We start from the raw sequence: 18,092 nt of genomic DNA, 5'->3' as shown, positions 1-18,092 counted from the left end.
GCTTGACTGATGGACTTGGACTGAAATATTTTTGTGTTTAAATGTGGATCTATTCAGTTGTTTTGGAAACCACCTTGTACTTTCCTGCTGTGAAGGGCTGCTGTGTTGCTTCCTACCTGCTGTAAAGCCTGTAATTAGTTGTTTGGTCTAACTTAACTATTTTGCTGTTGTTTAGAAATTCATTGAGTTTGAAGATTCTCAAGAACAAGAGAAAAAGGACTTACAGACCAGAGTGGAAGCGTTAGAGTCACAAACTCGACAACTTGAACTAAAAGCAAAAAACTATGCTGATCAAAGTAAGTAAAACATGGTGCACTCCTTGTAAGTGGCATTAGTGCATTTTAATTTTTGTTCTGTAAAGTGATAATACATATGCGAAGTATCTATGCCCTCTGATTTCTGTACTTAGATAACTGGGTTTAACTCTTGTGCAAGTCTGTTTTCTTTAGAATTAAAGCAAACAAGTCAGATACGAGCTTGTGACTTGTAATCTGATTCTTCTGGTATCCTGCTTGTATTGCTTGCCTTTTAGACAGCGCTTTTTTCACATTTAGCAACTTTTTCAGGAGGTGCTTTGATTACTTCCTTGTTAGTGATGATATTTTCTTCCTATTAAACAGTTGTCTGTGCTAAAATAAGGTTAATCTTCAGGTTTAGAAGCACAGCTGGGAGAAGAGCATTGATGGTGATTCTCATTAACTTTAATATAATTTTTGCTGAATTATTTATTTCTAGGAGACATTTAGTTTTTATTAAAAAAAAGTTTAGGGAGAACACTTCTCTTTTTAGGGATGTTCTATATAATTGAAAAAAAAAAACTTCTGGAAACTTTGGAAATAGATGATAGTGATCAATTGTCTTGAAACACTTGAAGTTACATATGTTATAGTTTAGACATTCTGCTGGGCTGCTTCTTATCCAGTCACACAGTCATTGAATGAAACTTCATCATCAGTTTTTCTACTTTTATGTTTCAAGCTTCTAAGCCATCTTCTGTTGATGTGAGACTGATGTGTTCATCAGTTAATATCGAGCTTTTATTGCTGGACCCTGCAGGAATGTAAAGTGAGACTGTGACGAGGCTGAGAGATGACCAGTTTCTAAAAGTAGTGCCAGTCATAAAAGTACCCCTTTTCACTACTCTTTCTTCCTTTATTTCTGCTCAGCCACATTTCCTGCCCCTAACTCAGTAAGTTACAGCTGTTTTCCAGCTGAAGCTCTATATTTTTTCCTGTTAAGTTTAATTTTCAGTGGCATGATTGAGTCTATAGAAGGGCAGGAGTATTAGTCTGGAGTGTTAAGATTAATGTAGGTGGCATCTAGGGCAGAATTTGACTGAAATTTGGACAGTTCCAACAGAATGTTGTTGGCAAATCTTAGAGGCATCACGTGCTTCATTATCCACTGTTCAAATATTCCCAGATTCTGTACAGGCAGGGATGAAGGAGCACTTCAAGCAATCTTTCCTAGCAAAGACCACGATGATTATTTCCTAGAATGGTCTCTTTGCAGATGAAGTCAAGCTAAAATGGATAATTGTAGAGACTTGTACCAGAAACCCTTAGATTCCTGTGGAGCAGTGTTGTGTGTGTATTTAAAAGTGTCACAGGAGGGGAAAAGAAAACTGTATAGCAGGAGTTAAGTTGTCTGTTTTGGTAACAAAGACACTGTTTCTAGAAGGCCTGTGCTCTAAACATACAGCCCAAACAGCTTGTTCACGGGAGATCCTGATCTCTGACAAGAACACTGTGGATCAAGATTGCATCCTGTCCTGTAGGCCATGGCTTTATTCTGTTAATGCAATCCAAAGGACAAAGTGGTTGCATGAAAAATAAAAATCAGTTGGATTTCTGGCAATGTATGTGGCAGCATACCTGGAGTTTCTCTGACAGAAATTACACTTACCATGTATTGATAACAACATTTTATGTTGCTCTGTGAGTCTTTTGGTGTGAAATTCTTTTTGCTTTGAAGCCTTCAAGTATATGTATGATTTTAAAGTTTTATTTATATATTGTGTATATATGTGTGTATATATATATGATAATAATGAAAGCATTTGCTCAAGAAACTCAGTTGTTCCAGTAGAAGCACGGAGAGTTGCTAGAACTACTTCTTTTGTAAGAAGTAATGTTGCTAAAAACAGTTACCATAACTATGTTAAGCTCTAGTGATAGAACAATGATTTTAGACAGTTCCAAAATCTATTTATTGGAGAAAAAAAAACATCTTTGTAGTGGAGAAAAATCTTCTGTGATGGCCAAAATTGTATATTTGGAGAAACAATAGAGCTGGGTTAAACACTAAGTTTGTTTATTCTTGGCTTTGGTAAGCTATCTGGGACAGCATGAAAGGCTGCTGGGAAGGTCTGACATGCTGCTGATGCAGAGCAAGATCAAAGGGGACATAAGCACATTTGTTGAACACCTAATTAATATTATGCAAGTTAACTGTTTTTTTGGTGATCTAAATGTCTAAGATATGAAAACCATACAAGTACGTATTTGTGAAGCAGCTTAACCTTACTGCATTACCTTGTTTTGTTTTACAGACCAGGCAACTGGCATGTTGTACAATCCAAATCACTGATATATCACTTTAATTCAGCTCCAAGTCTTTTAGCTATATTTCTTTTTCTCTTCTACTTCCTATACTACTGCCTGTGCATCTAAATTAGGCTCTGGTTTTGATAACTGTCTTACCACGTTGACATTCAAAACAGTGGCAGTGTCATCACTGGTAATGGGAGTTGCAAATGTCTGGCACAGAGCAAGTAACCAAATAAAACCTGGGTCTGGAATGCAGAGTGAGATCACAGCATCAGTTGGTGACTTGAGTAATAGATTAGAATGGAAAACAGGTAATACATGGTGCTGGGTCATACTTTACCTACAAGACTTTTTGCTTTGTGTAGGCTGCCTGTGCTTTGTGTATTTTCCTCAAATAAGCAAAGCCTATGAGAACAAGTTTCATCCATTAAGAAGTTTTGACTCATTCTCTTTAACACTGGAAGTGCTGAGCATTTAGTGAAGACTTGTCAGCTGGGGCAGCTTTTAAGTTACGTGCTTGAGTTCTGCTTCATTGTATGTGCTTAAATCTGTGTGCCAGTTAAAATTGCTCAAGAAGTTATGGTTATGTCCTGAATTTTAAGTACTTGTTTGTGCAGTCTAAGTGATTGTCATACTAAATCAAAAGAAAAAGAAGTATTTCTTTGCACTTAAATTTACCCTGTGGGATTCCATCCTTAGCTATGTGTTCAATCAGGTTGGTTGGAATAAAGCTGCTGTTTGAAATTCCTGAACTGAGATCAGGAGGTTATTGTATATCAACCAGTTGCTAAGTTCCTATGGTTCACTGACTTCTTTTCCCCTCATCAGAAATTGGAACAGTTGCTGCCAGATGAGTGAACTACCTTGAAGTGCTCTGTTCTTTCTTAGGGGGAGGTAGAGAGAGGGGGAGATGCCAGGAAAACACTTCTGGGATGACTGTGAGGCCAGCAGATGATGAAATCCTGGATCGTGGGAGCAGATGCACTGGAATTACCACTCCTGCATGATGTGTAGCACTCAGTCATGGTAGCTGATGGGCTGTGGTGGTTGCCTAAGTTAAATTTGCTGCAAAAAAAATGGTGCAGTATGTGGCACCCTGGGATAAATTCATTAACCTTTGGAACTGCTTAAAGGAGAGCAGAGGCATAAGGGTTTGTGGCTTCTATTTCAGCACAGGAATGGGCAGCACTGATGAAACTCCTTGGCTTGTGATCCAGCTTTTCATCTTATTTTGCACTGCTGCTCTTGGCTGTAATTTTCCCTGGGTTGCTCCTGTCCCTTGTGTGGCTGTGGGTCACAGCAGTACCTGGACAGAGGGGGGAAAGGCAGTGCCTGTGCTGTGTGGAAGCTTAAGCAAGTTAAATAGCACAAAGTTCCTGGGGGTTTGTTTAGGAATGGTATTGGTAAAGGCAGAGATTTTAGAAGTTCTTGCTGTGGGTCTACAATCAACTTTTACTGAGTGTTGGCAAATGTCTGTTTTTTGGTTTATGACTTACCTAGAATTCATGTATTTTTTTCCTTCTCAGCAGCAGAGGGCACCTGTGAACATGATAATGCCACATATTCAGTAAATAACATATTTCTGTTTTAATGTGGTATATCTGAGGCCGTCACCAGTCTTTGATATAATCTTAAGTTTTAATTTCTTACAAGAATTTGAAAATACCTGACTTCCATATTAATTCAAGTCTTTGCTGTTGTGTGACCCCCTTGTTCTACTTGTAATTTGTTTGCAGCATTAAAATATTTGAAATGTCAACCCTGGACATGGAAAATAGAGGGCTGTTAAAAACTTGTAATAGCAATACACAGCTCATTTGTCCAGCAGGGCTCTGTGAAGGCACATGATACTGCTGGGACAGTGCTCAGTCTCCAGTTACAGGAAGGGATAAGATCTTCTCAGAGCTCACAGGATGTTCCACTGCGTTCTGTGGGGGGAGGCTACTGAGGTTTCTTTTAGTTTCCTTCCTTGTCTCTTTCTGGGAATGTCAGTTTTCTTTATGTATTTCAGGCTATAAGTTACATTTTTAGGAGTAAAAAAATGACTAGTATATTTTGACTAACTACAGGAATGGAACAGTTTTGGCATAAGCTTTCTGGAGGAATCATTCTTGGAGTAACATATTTATTAGAGAATCTGAAAAACACAATGTCTGCATGACTGAACTGCTTTCTGATGGAGGTGGTAGGCTGTGGGAGTTGAAAGATTTGGCTCCTTTTCTGGATCTGCCTAGTGCTAAAGTACAACCAAGATAACAAACTGCATTTGACAACAAAACAGATATATCTACCTACCTGATTATATCAAACCTGAGCTTTGTGTGCCAGATAGATTACATTTGGGGGAAACTGCATTGAGAGAGAAACCTAATGAAACAAACAAACAAACCAACCCCAAATAAATATAATCCCAAGAAACAGCTCTTGGGCTTTGGAGCTGTAAATGTTGCGACACAGCTCTTGGGATGGTATTTCCCATGTCAGGTGACACTGTGAAGATACTGCTTGCTGAAGGTTTTATTTGGTATATGAGACAAATGCTATGGAAGCTGACCTGAAAACATTTCTTTTTCTCATAAGCTAAACAGAACTATTGCTTTCATTGGCTTCAAGAGAAGATGCAAGACAGGTTTTGTTGTGAATGTTCTGCAGATGTTATTTGATATCTGATTTTCCTTTTGAGCTCTCGGGACAGCAGCATTGCTGTAATGTAACCCAGGCAGACAGCCACTCTTGGATAATCTGAAGGCATCCAATATCTGAGTTATCTTTGCACATGGGATATCATGCAGCTCATGTGGATCTGTAGTTAACAGGAAGACTCTGATGTGAACTTTCAGCTGTGAAGTTTAACAGAAACTTCCCAGAAAATTGTTATGAGATTTGATTTGTGTATCTGCACAGATGGTGATGTGAATAACTAAACTGGTGTGAAACAGCTCTGTCAGTAAATGCTGCTTCTAGGGATGGCTCAGCTGGTGTTTATCTCGAGGAATACAAGAAAGCTTTTCAATAGGTCCTGGAAAGAAGTTGAAAAGTTCAGGTTTGTTCAGTGGAGGTCTGGATTGTTCCTGCTTCATTTGCACAGACTGACAGCAGTAGAACTAATCTAATTTCCAGCAAAGGAGGAACAGAATGGCTTGAGTTCTTGTATTTCTTGATTAGCAGATGTGGAACTGAACTGTCTGCTAGTGTGTTCTCAGTGTGATGTTCTTCATCTCTGATGTCAATCATCTCAGGTTTGTTTAACAGGCAGATTCCCCCTGCCCTTTCCTACACTGTGCCTCAGGTATCAATCACTACACCTGAAAAATCCTTCTGTAAGAAGTGTGAATACCAGGGTGTGCTGGAAAGGGAGGCTTTCCTCCTGACTGTACATTACACAGTGCCTTTCCTGGCTTCCCAATTCTGCTCCCAAAGTCCTGCTGTCTGTGTGGTTTTGGGAGCCAGCAGCCCACTAGATGGAGCCCAGTAGATGGAGCAGCTAGCTCCAGAGCAGGCACCGAGCCAAGCTACAGGACTCAAGGCTGAAATAAAATGGAGTAGGAAATTAGAACGATGATTGGCCTGCTTTAAGCTTAGCTGTTAATATACCTGAGCAAAGTGGTGAGAAGGGCTTGAAATCCACTGGTGTATAATTAACTGCTCATGTGTGTTTTTAAGTTAAGGAAGTATTGTAGTTTATGTGCTGGAGTTTGGTTGTTATAGTGATTCTGTTGCTCAAAATACTGCAGTAATTTAAGAAAATTACTTTAAATGTCTTTTGGAATCTTACATTCCCAAGTTCACTGGCTTCTAAAACAAATCCAGTCTACTAAACCTGTGTCTACACTGACTTGATGTGGATTTTATCAGACAGGAAGTTGCTTCAATAACCAAGTGTATAAATGGAGCATCCCACTGTTTGCAAAGCAGTCAATCAAAAGTTTTCTCAGTGAAACACCTCTTTTGCAGAGATTGGGCAAGAAGTTGGATTTTGGGCTTGATTTTGTGTAGAAGTTTCTAGTATATATTCTTGATTGTTTGTGTTTCAGCCTGTGTGAGGAATGTCCTGGCATGTGGTTGTCTTTATATTAAATGTTGTGGCAGAATGTTTAAAGAGTTTTGTTTTTTTGAAGTTTTGTTTCAGGTTTTTGGTAACAAATTGCAGGGATTCTGTGTGCCTGAGACATAGTGCAAACTTGAACAGTCCAGAAGTGCAGGGATAAGACCATTGCTGCTCCATGTGTTGATATTTGCTATCAACAGAGCATTCTTGACAGCTAAATTATCTTCATAATTTCAAGTGCCCTACTTATTAAACTGAGATCTAGAACTGTAGTTCACATTGTAAGAGCTACTTGAACATGTTGGTCTTGTCAAGGGGTTGAATTTTTCACTTGTTTTACAAATTAGTTTTCTGTGCTGGTTTGATTTGCAGGTCTTACCACTTCCAGGTTAAACACTTGTTTGATAGCTTAGTCCTCTTGTCAGTCCACGAGTGATGTGTGTGCTCTTTGGCAACAACTTAGGAGGTCATAAGGCCCTTCTGGATCTGTATCTTAACTTTGGTGTGGTACCTGCATTAAAGAATAGAGCCAGATGAAAGCTGTCCAAGGAGAGTCTTCAGACAATCCTGGTGCCAGGAAGGGCTTGTTAATGAGCTGGATCTCTGTCCTGGCTTGTATAGGAAGAACTTGTAATTCCTCTTGAAGGCATCACACTGGTTGGATTTGCCATTCTAGCAGGTCTGTTTCTCTTTCTCCCCCTCAGGCTTATCAGGAGTTTGAGGCAGAGGACAACATACTGATGAAGGGTGTTCCAAACTTGGTAAAAGCCATCAGACTTGGGAGGTAAGCTCTGACTTTTGAACAGGCAGGGTGGGCAGCTTGGCTGCCTAGTTCCTCATAATGCTGTCAGAAGACAGAAACTCCAGTTTCTCTAGTTTACTATTACATTTAATATCCCATTTTTAGGCTTAATTGGTTTTCTGTGAGAGAACTGTGATCAAGACTGGTATCTCAGGTCATTAAAGGCGTTAGAACATAGACAGTGCTGGAGAAGTTTGCACTAGGCCTTGGGTCTGAGTTTGTGGTGATGTTCCAGGGGGAATACCTTCTTTCTCATCAGCCTAAAAGCACTAGAATATTTGCATTTTATGCTCATACTTATGATGCTTGAAGACCTTTGTATTTTTTCTACATAAGCTTCTAAGAGTGAGTAGTGCAACTTTTTTGTTGCATGTTATATTTTGCACATGTATTACCATAAACAATGTAATTTTGCAATGTAAGATCCTCCTTGATGTAACAAGGCTTTGTAATGGCTTTGTAAAGACACACTGCAACAGACACAATGGATACTATTGCTTCTAGGGTATTTATGATCAAACTAATTTTATTGCCACCCATAGGAATTTGACATGTTAGTGGAAAAAAGTCTGAGACTGAAATATCAGAGGAACTTTTTGTATTGTTACTTAAGTTTGATAGGAGCTGTGTCTGGTTGGCACTTGACAGGCTCAGCATGTGGCAGGCAGTGCCAGCACACAACTCCATTCCTCTTGGGGTGTTATCAGGGCCAGACTTCCACTCCTTTGTATGTTGGTGTATTAAAATGGAACTGGCAACAATTCGGTTTAAAATATGTTTCTGGATGCCAGAGAAAGGCATTTTGCCCTCCTATTTAATTTCCTGTTACTGCTGATGGAAATGTTCCTTTAATCGTGACTTAAGTTTTTCAAAGCTTTTGGGGTGAGAATCTTCCTCAAAATTCTTCTGACTCTGTGATCAAGTCAGTGGTGATTTCTGATCCTTGGGCAATATCTGATCTCTTGCACAGTGTTTAATTGGAAAAAGAAAGTATTCCGTTGTTTTTTTTTTTGCAAGATCTTATCTTGATGGGAGGCATATTTTGGGTAGAATAGATTTCTGATGCTGTATCTCATCCTGCTGGTATTGGAAAAACCAGTTCTGAGGACTGTTGATGTGGTGTCTGTTGAGGGTATGTAACTTAGTGTACATTCTCTTCTTGCTGAAGCTTCTACCTCTAGCAGTGTAGTGTATGGCACAGCTGGAAATGACTTCCAGAAGAAAGTGCTTAATGTCAGTTATATCATCTTCTGGGCCCTTAATTGTTTTAACCTTTGTACTTAATGAAAACAGTGGTCAGATCTCATGGAGATATCCCCCTTGACTATGCAGCATCACTAGCTATGTAAATTTGTCTTCAATATTTGTTATAACTGGGCCATTAGAATTTTAAAACATTGTAAAGCTTTTCTTTCTTCACAGATGGAAAAAGTGGTGTGCTTCTTTATGGAACCTCAACCCCTGTGCAAGCATGTGTTGTATTTGTAAAAGTGGGAAATGCTTTTCTGGATTTCCTGAAGGCTGGTTTTGGGCAGCTGCAAAGAAGGGTGTGATTAACACCTGATGTGGTGTTAATCTTCATTAAATGTACTGTTGAGTACTCTCCCAGAATGCACTTGCAGAATTCACCCCTGGAATTTGCTCCACTGTCCAGATATGAACTCGCTGAACAGTGTTGGGTGCATCACCCGTGTGTGTGTGGGAGTTCTGGGCGAGGCTGAATTGAGCCGTGACTTCACCACCCAGCAGGAAGCAGCAGGGAGGCTCCTTGGACACTGTTGGAGAGGGAGCTGGTTTCAGCAAATACAAGGTCCATCAGTCTTACAGTTTGCACTTTCTGATCTCCTGTTTTCCCAAAGAAGGTTTAGCACAGTGGAAAGGTTACAAGGGAGATCCTCTGGGAGCTGTGGTACACAGCCTGGGCACAGTGTGCTCACGTGAGAGCTGCTGAGTATTTCTGATGGGCAGCTGTTTAACATCTCATAACTCATGACTAGGATGTTAATTAGGCAAAGATAGTGGATAAAATATGGTCTGTCACTTCATAGCTTTGTTAATTGTAAGTTCTGACTCTTTGTTTTTGTAATGTCTTACCAAAGGCTTCCATAAAACCACACTTCAAATGGACAAGGAGACTTAAAACACCTTGTGCCTCAAAACAATAAATGGAACTCTTCTATTCAGTAGTGTTCTGCATTACATAAATAGGTATTTTTGAGATGCATGCATTGTGCTGTAAAATAAATTTCTCTCTATATTGTGTTATAGATACTTGTGTCCCCCCTGCTGCTCTCTGACCCAAAGAGCTTTTGTTCTGTTTGATAACAGGGCAGAAATGGAAACATTTGATCTGGCAGTGGTGTAAATATTATTTGATGTAATATTTTGGCCAGACATTTATAGGTGGACTGCAAAAGGTTGTGTCAAGGAGCGTAATGTTCTTATAAGAGCAAGATTAGATCAGTAGTGCAGAATGTTTACAGAGATTTGGGTGAGTAGACAGTTATTTTGGTTCCAGCGTTTGACATGGACAAAGTCTTTTTTTCCATTAAAACATGCTTATGATAAAACACTGTGCCAAAATACAGATATATGGATCAAAAAGAAATTATATATGAAGTATTAATTTTCAGGAGACCCAGCTGGCAACACAAAAATATGCACAGAGCATAGAAGATCTTGGCATTTGTCTTCAGATAAGTGTGTCTAGCAATGACTCTCTGGAAACATGGAACTGTAAATTTGAACTTTCTCAGGGATATTTAAACATAGCAAGTAGAATAAGCTCAGTTACACAATTTGATACTTATGTATCATATGTGTACATCATATGTGTATGTATGATACTTATATGACATATGTGCTTATGTCACATAAATATTGTGCTCAAAAATTCTTTAATAAAAAGATAGAATTCACATCTAAGCCGCAAAAATGTTTTGTGTTTGAATGGCACAATAAATTGTGTTTAGAAGGTTCTAAATTCTTCTAAATCTTTAGAATTTAGGTTCTGCACATTAATTGCATTGGGATATCACAGTTTGTTTCTGCTCAGTTTCATCTGAGCTGAAAGACAGCAGAAATAAACTGAGCTGCTCAGTTGGTTTCATCTCCCTCTAATAAGAACTTACTGTTTAAAGTTCTCCCAAATCTGCTAGATGTATTTTTAATTTCTTGGAATACCTATGGAAGTATTCAAATGTTTCCTCTCTTTAAATCTATTGCCTTAATGGCCAGTGAAGTGTGAGTGAATGCCAGCAGAAAATTTAATTTCTGTATCATGTAGGGCTTGAACCTGTTTTAGCAGATACCTTCCTTATGCTTGTCTCATTTAAATGCCTCTGGAAATTGTGTGGATGTGTTTTAGAGAACTGATGTAGGACTTTAGCTGGAGCCCATGGCTTCATCTGGGATTGAGTGACGTGGTTTCTGCCTCATCCTGCAGTTTCCATGTGAAACAATCTGGATGGGGTGAGCAGTAAGCTGGCCTTGAACAGAAAAATCCCCTCTTGATGGCCTAGCAATCAGCAAGGGAAAATAGGACTTGGGCTCTTTAGGGGAATGCAAATTGCAATATTGTGCTGCTGTTGATGTACTTGGAAAGCTCAGTGATAAGAGCTTAAAAACAAAAACACTGACATACTTTTTATCCTGCTTTGTGCTATTCACTTCTAGGAATACTCTGATCTGCTTGCTTAGTCCCAGGCAAGTCAGTCTCACTTACTAGAACTCTGAATTTAGTTTTAATTATTTTCTTTTTTTTTCTTCCAGTTAGCAGACTTGAGGAGCGGGAGGCAGAACTCAAGAAGGAATACAATGCACTTCATTCAAGACATACAGAGGTAGGTTGTAACATCAAGTGGATTTTGGGGTGTCTGTAAAAATGCATATCTGTGGAAAACCTTGTGTTTTGAGCAATTGGGAAAATTATTGATTATTTTGGTTTGTACGCTGTGTTGTAACCAGGCTTCATTTGGTGATGTAGTTTTTCTCATTCACATCTGAGTGACTATGTCCCAATGTTTGATTACACACCTGTCATTTTTATAGCTTTGTCAGATATGGAGAAGTTTTAAAAAGGAATTTGTTTTTCCATATTTCAGAGGCAATTCTTCAAAACTCACTAATAAGCTTCAAAGAAACAGAAATGAAATTACATTTTCATACACTTTCTGTCAATTTTCTGTGTTGGTTTTATTTGTACCATGGAAGGAAAAAGCCCTTTCAAAACCTGGCCTACTGGGATTTGTAATTAAAAGAATTCCCTGCCATACTTTATTGATAGCTATTGAAAATGGGATTTGCTGATGAAGATGGAAAAAGTTAATTTGTTAACTTAAATTTGTCTTGTTTTTCTTCCATGTTTTACTAGGAAGGGATACTTCTTTCCTTCTGAGTCCACTGTTTTTACAAGTGATCTATCTTTGGTACTTACTGGAATGGCAATTGTTTTTTTTTTTCAGTGACCAAATAATGAACAGAGCATTTAGAAATTTTTTTTATTTAGCTCTAAGATGTTTACTTTGACAGATTCATGTTAAAGATCCACTGTTACTGCATTTTGTGCAATCTGAATTTGTAGCAGTTCTTCTCTCTTCTGTCTTCACTATTTGTTTCCTTCCACCTCCCACCCTCCCGTATTCTTTACTTCACTGATTAATATTTCAGAGTTGGATGTCTTTCTCTTCTAACTCCTCACCTGAGGTTCTGTATCCATGTCCTTCACAATACCCACCCTTCAGCCCTCCCTATTATCTGTCTGTGGCAGCTGGAGTTTGCTGCCTTTGCTAGAGTTCACTGCCCAGCAAAGGTGCTGGCTCAGCACCCCAGGGAATGTCACCCATTTTCAATCCTAATGGACCAAGACCTTCTGAAACTGAGTCACCTTGGGGAATTCTACCAGGGATGTGAAGCAGAGTGCTGAATCAATTCCTCTTCAGTGTGTGTATTGTGGTGAGAGCTGCGAGTTCTCCTTGGAACTCAGCCTGACAGAGACAGGGTCTGCATTGCAGTTCCAGCACCAGCCTGCCCAGCAATCAAATGTCTGCAGCTGCAGAGATAGCAGGGCTGCCCTGGCTGGGGAGAGCTCTGGGGACAGGCTTTACCCTCCATCAGCCTTCTGTTAAATCAGTGTCTGTCTCGCTGCTCTCTGGAGAGGGCAGTGGGCTGGCTGGTGGGAGTGCAGGATATCCCATTAAGCCTCCTTCCCACTAAGACTGTACTTGGGCTAGCTGGCTTGATTTTAAATGGATTAGGGTATAAGAACCTGAACATTTGAGATGGCAAATTGGAAGGTGGGGTGTAGCAGGTAGTGAAGAGGATAAAATGTTTGGTCGGAACAGAACAGATGGAACAGCCTGAACATGTTCTGACTTGTGTGCTCTGGTTCCTTGTCTTTCCTGTGCTTGCAGTGGGTTTTCATCTTGTGCTGCTCATACTCCGCTCTAACACTCAGATGAGATGAGTGACAAAGCAGTGTGCTGGAATTCCTGAGGTGGAACTTCTGGAATCTAACTATGCAAAGTCTTGGTTCCATCTTTCTCTGATTGTACAGGTCCAGATGCAGGAAGCAATCATACAGCCAAGGGCAGTGTGCTGGAAAGCAGAATGGTTTATGGTGGTCTAATGCTAAAGTCTTCAAGTCTTTGCTCTTTGAATTAGAAAGGAGTTCTGTCAGTTACCTCTTGTATCTGTTCTGTTTAGAACAGATACAATAGAATCTGGATAGAATAGAATCTGACTTGTTTTCATTCCTGGATAAAACAGGCCTGTCTGCTCTTTGTAGCTGTGAGGGCTTTTTTGCCTTTGCTGCTGAGATGTACTGCTGCCACTGTCTCTTTCAGAGCAAACCATTCAGGGTGTTTTTGCCTGGTGAGTAGGAGGTAAAAGGATCTTTCTTTTTTCTGCAGAGCTAAAGGGCATAACTTCATAACTATGGCACTGGCTTTTAAAGACTTGGCTAAGGCTTTTATATTTATTACTTTTTTGGGAAACTGAGGCAAAGCAATACTTGAGATCTCCTGGAGAATTGACCTGTGGCCTCTCTCTGCACAGGTTTCTGAAAGAAACCTTTTTTTTTTTTTCCTCTATTTCGGGAAGTTATTCTTTTTTTCCTTTGGGACACACTAGACTGAGGTGGTTCGATATCTTTCCCTGACACACAGAATATGGGCTTAGTTTAATGAAGCATAATTGGGCCATGGAAGTTTCCCAGTGTTCTGCACTGATACAATGTGACAGAACAGTGAGCCTGGCTCTGGCATTGGGAATGGACTTTGTCAGGTTCATTAGGATAAACATATCCCCAGCAAGTCCCTGGGCAGGGGACAGGAAGAGAAGGCTAGTGGAGTTGTCTATTTACAATTACAGCAAAGCATGGGCAGCTGTCACATTGTCTGTGAGATTAGACTTTGGATATCAATTCAAGCAAATAGTTTTTCTAAAGACTTATGTTGAGCATTAACAGCTTGATCTATAAAACCTGGATGTAACATCTTTACATACTAATGTATCTGCCAGCAATACCATCTTGTGTGTGCATAAATAATGCATCAAGCTCTCCAGTGGGAATGGTGCTTTTGCTTAGGTGAGAAACTCACCATAAACCCTGAAAGGAAAAAAGGTACTTACATGGAAGTATGTTTAGGACTTTGATACTGAATCAAGGAGATTCTAGAAATATCTGTTACCTCAACAAATCTAGATTATGTGGAACAGAAAAAGATCTATATACACACAGTTGGGTGCACATTCCCAAAGGGAGGAGCTGCTTGTGCCCAGCCTGATTGGATCTGCAGGATAAGCAGCAGGGTCTGTAGCACTGAGCCTGGTCTGTCAGCCAAAGAATTACTAAAACCTGTCTGGGGGAGCTAAAGCAGTGACACAAAAAGGAAGGAGGAGCAAAAGAGCAAGGAAGGTATAAAGAAGATTCTCTCAACCTGGTTAAGACAAAGGTGCAGGTAACAACATCCCCAACATGGCATATCCACATTTGTTTGTGACAAGTGCCAGGCTTGTATACACTGGGAGTGGTTGTATTTGTAAAAGTAGAAATTGAAATGAGTGCCAGGATGTTCATTGTCTTTTACTGAGTGCTGAAGTTTAAGATGTAGAAAAACCTTGTAACACTTCTGCAGTTGTAAAACTTGTCATGTGCCCTATGAGGATACCAATCTGAGTGTTTTTATGAGGTGGAAAGACATTACATTCAAAGGGAATTGATTTCATGTTCACCCTGTAATGTGTTCAAAAGTGTGTTGTAGTTGGTTTGTACATGTGCCTTAAAATCATTAACACCTGAACTGTGAAATGCTGTTAACTAAGGTAATTCTTCCAAGTTCTGAGTTTATCTTTAATCTCCTGAGCTAATCAAAATTGAGTAAAGTGTTTAATTACAGCAATGCTGAAGTGTTCTGTCTTTGTGATATGTATGCCCAGGAACAACTGGTTGTATTCAAAATACTTGTGGATTTCATGGGCAGCAGAGTGAGTTGTCCATAGTGAAAGGTTATGGATGACTAAATATTTACTGCAGCTTGTATTGAAGACAGGTAGACATAGTCAATTATTTATCATCTGTGCTCCAGCATAACTTCAGGAAAAATTGTGATGAGCAGAGAGCAATTCAATCCATTTAAGTCTATTTTTAAATTGTCATTAATATTAAAACCTTTTTATTTCAACAGTGGAATAATCTCAAAACAGCAGAACTTCTAGTCAGATTTTGAGCCCTCAGAATTCTAGTGTTTTAATTCATTACAGGTTTTTGGGTCAGAATGTCACATCATGGATATGCCAAAGCTTGAGGGTCATTTAGATTGAAAAGATTTTTTGAATGTCATCTGGTTCAAATCTCAGTGGTTTTGGAGTGAGTCTTCAAAGTTTTATTGCAGATGAGCAGTTTGAGTGGGCTTACTTCTCAAGAAGCTGAGGTATTTACTTACCTTTACCTTCAAATTAAGTTTGTGGAAGTTGGAAATCCACACACCATTTCTTATGACTCTACAGCACCAGCTGTGGAGCTGCTCATTCCATGGGAAGGGAGGGTGAGGAAATCTTTTCCTTGGGGACACTATAACAGTATTATCAACTTTTGGGACCCTGACTTGAGGCATTCAGTGGGCTTTACATGGTGGTACCACTGTTCTGATTTTTTGGACACCACAGGCACATATAGCCTGGATCTGTGGAAAAATTGCTGTTGTGCTGTACATGCACATAGAAACTTATGAGTCTGTGAATCTTCAGTTGCCATGCAGCACTGCACATTTTGTTTTTCATTTTATTTTTTTGGTTCCTATAGCTCATATGTACTGTGCTGAAGTATGTGATCTATAGATTTGCTTATTTTATTATCAGCTTCATTTTCAGCTGCAGAACAGTATAAACTGAATAGTCCTTTAAATTGACTTGCCCTCCAGCCTCTGTGGGTAATGAATGTGATGAGACATTTCAGTAAACAAAAGAACAGACTTAGAGGAGGGAAAGAGAGTAGGTTAAAATCATGTCCTTTGCAAAACTTGAAAGTTGTGTGGGTTTTACTGACCCTATTATTTTTTTTTATGTGTTAGCAGCTCCCTGGAGAGGTACTAGACACTCATCTTCTGTTCACTGGTTGAAAACACAGCAGTTGTTCTATTTAAAATTTAACTTTGGTTGGGAAACCAATCGGTGTGCTGAAAATGGGAGTGTTTGTAGGTCAGTAACATCTTCCTCCCATGATGAGGGAATACATGAACAGGATACAGAATGGTGTAATGTGCATTTCAAAGTTACACACTCTTGGGGGTCCCCATCCCCTCCCCTTCTCCCCAGAATTCCTAAACTATCTGCATTATAATAAATTCGTGTAAAACTATGCAAAGGAACAAGTGGAACACCTAGTTCTGGCTGCTTGGTTAAAATGGAAAAAAACAAATGTGGATGGTTGAAGGTGGAGCTTTCAGGCCTTTTGTGCCTTTTGTTTGTCTCTGTGTGTGAGCAAGCATTAAAAACCAGAAAACAAATGGGATGGTCTGATGAAACACTGCATTTTTTTGGAGGATAAATGTTGTAAGCTTTTGACAGCAGTCTAAGTATATTATATAATGTTTCTCTGAAAATAGCATGATATTTTGTTCTGGTCTGAATTATATTTATTAGTTCAGGTGAATGCTGGGAAAACCAACATCTGTATATAACCAGCACTTAACATAAGTTACTGATTTGTATAATATCCATCAGTCAGGATGTCTTAAGCCAGTTTGTTTAATCAGAAAAATCTGAAACTAAGAATATTTATTCCTGCATCGCTAATGCTGGCAAATGGCATTTGAGAAGCTGGAACTAGCTGAGGTTGGTGGGATCTGAAGATCAAACCTGTCTTGAGAGTAACACATAAATGTAGGTTTCCAGGTCCTGCTGAGTTCAGTACTCATGTGTACAAATGCCTGGAATATCACTATTCTGAAGTGTTTGTATACCCTTTGTAGAATAGCAGAAAAAATTACAGTTTTAAAGAATAGTTTGTTGGTTTTTTTTCCCCCTAGAGGCAGCTGTTAAGATGTGACCTGAATGTGAACATGAACGTTGAAAGTGCCAAAAATACGAAATTGTACATAGGCTTCTCAGGCTTTCCCAAATTTAAGTTCAGATATGTGTGTCCAAATGAAGCCCCTGGAATGATGCAGTGATACCTGGTCCTTCTCCCCATGCATGTTAAATGCTGAAAGCAGCATCCTTTGGCCATGGAAGTTGGGGCTCAATAAACAAGTAATGGCTGTGGGAATACCATGTTGGCCTGTGCTTGTCTCTTGTGAGAAAGAGAGAGCAAGCAGAACTCATTTTGAGTGCTAAAAATTCACATCCTTTTAATGAGATGTCAGCCTAAATAATTTCAAACCAAACTTCCCTTGTAGAAAATACAGAAAGCTTAAGTTTTTTGTGTTTTAGAAGAAAAAAGGAGAAGCGGGGACTTCATATTTCTGCCTACAGAAATAATCTGATTATTAGCCTATGGATTCAGAGTCTTTAATATTTGAGGAGCATATTGTCTGACCTTCACTGTACTCTGCAATTAGGCCTATAGTGCCTATTATGTATCATGTAAAAAATGCTTATATCTGCTGGACATAGAGATCTCAGACTCCAAAATGGATTTGAACATGGTAATTCTTTTCCAAACTCGTGTTTGAAATATTGCATGCACTTTCTTTACCCTTAGGATGTTTCCTGTGCATGAATGTACAAGGAAGTTCTCCAATATTTTTAATTTATTATGGGCTTCGCTTCTGGTTTGTGGTTTTACACTCTATAATTTTTCTTCTTTCTTTATTTTCTTAATGCCTCTAAATGCTTTTACTATTTAGCATTACAGGGTGGAGAGTATATTGGTCAAGAACTATGCAGTTGTAGTACAAGTAAATGTTACTAAATATTTCTTGCTGTTTCTGTCCTTTTAAACAGATGATACACAATTATATGGAGCACTTGGAAAGAACCAAACTTCATCAGCTAACAGGGGGTGATCAGCTAGAATCCACAACACATAGTAGAATTAGGTAAGCTATTTATTTCTCTCACCCTGAAATGAGAGAAAAAATTCAGTTCATTTGTATTTGCAAGATTGTGCTCTTTAATCCTATAACAACAGTTGGGCTGAATCAGAAAGATTTGTTGTACGATTGGAACGTGGTAAGAGGACAGCACAGAAATC

General features: G+C 39.2%; 1 protein-coding gene across 4 annotated transcripts in view; it reads left to right on the top strand.

The window, feature by feature from the left end:
• The window catches only part of SPAG9 (sperm associated antigen 9), a 59,081-nt gene that overhangs the window by 6,163 nt on the left and 34,826 nt on the right, over window positions 1-18,092 (top strand). For all 4 annotated transcript variants that reach the window (XM_077787367.1, XM_021555104.3, XM_021555142.2 and 1 more), the window contains exons 2-4: window positions 176-296; window positions 11,171-11,241; window positions 17,843-17,937. In XM_077787367.1, the coding sequence (XP_077643493.1) occupies window positions 176-296; window positions 11,171-11,241; window positions 17,843-17,937 (287 nt within the window). The remainder of the gene's footprint in view (window positions 1-175; window positions 297-11,170; window positions 11,242-17,842; window positions 17,938-18,092) is intronic.

The sequence above is a fragment of the Lonchura striata genome, chromosome 19 (assembly GCF_046129695.1).
Source record: "Lonchura striata isolate bLonStr1 chromosome 19, bLonStr1.mat, whole genome shotgun sequence".
Classification (NCBI taxonomy): domain Eukaryota; kingdom Metazoa; phylum Chordata; class Aves; order Passeriformes; family Estrildidae; genus Lonchura; species Lonchura striata.
This window is presented reverse-complemented; position numbering and strand designations above follow the sequence as displayed.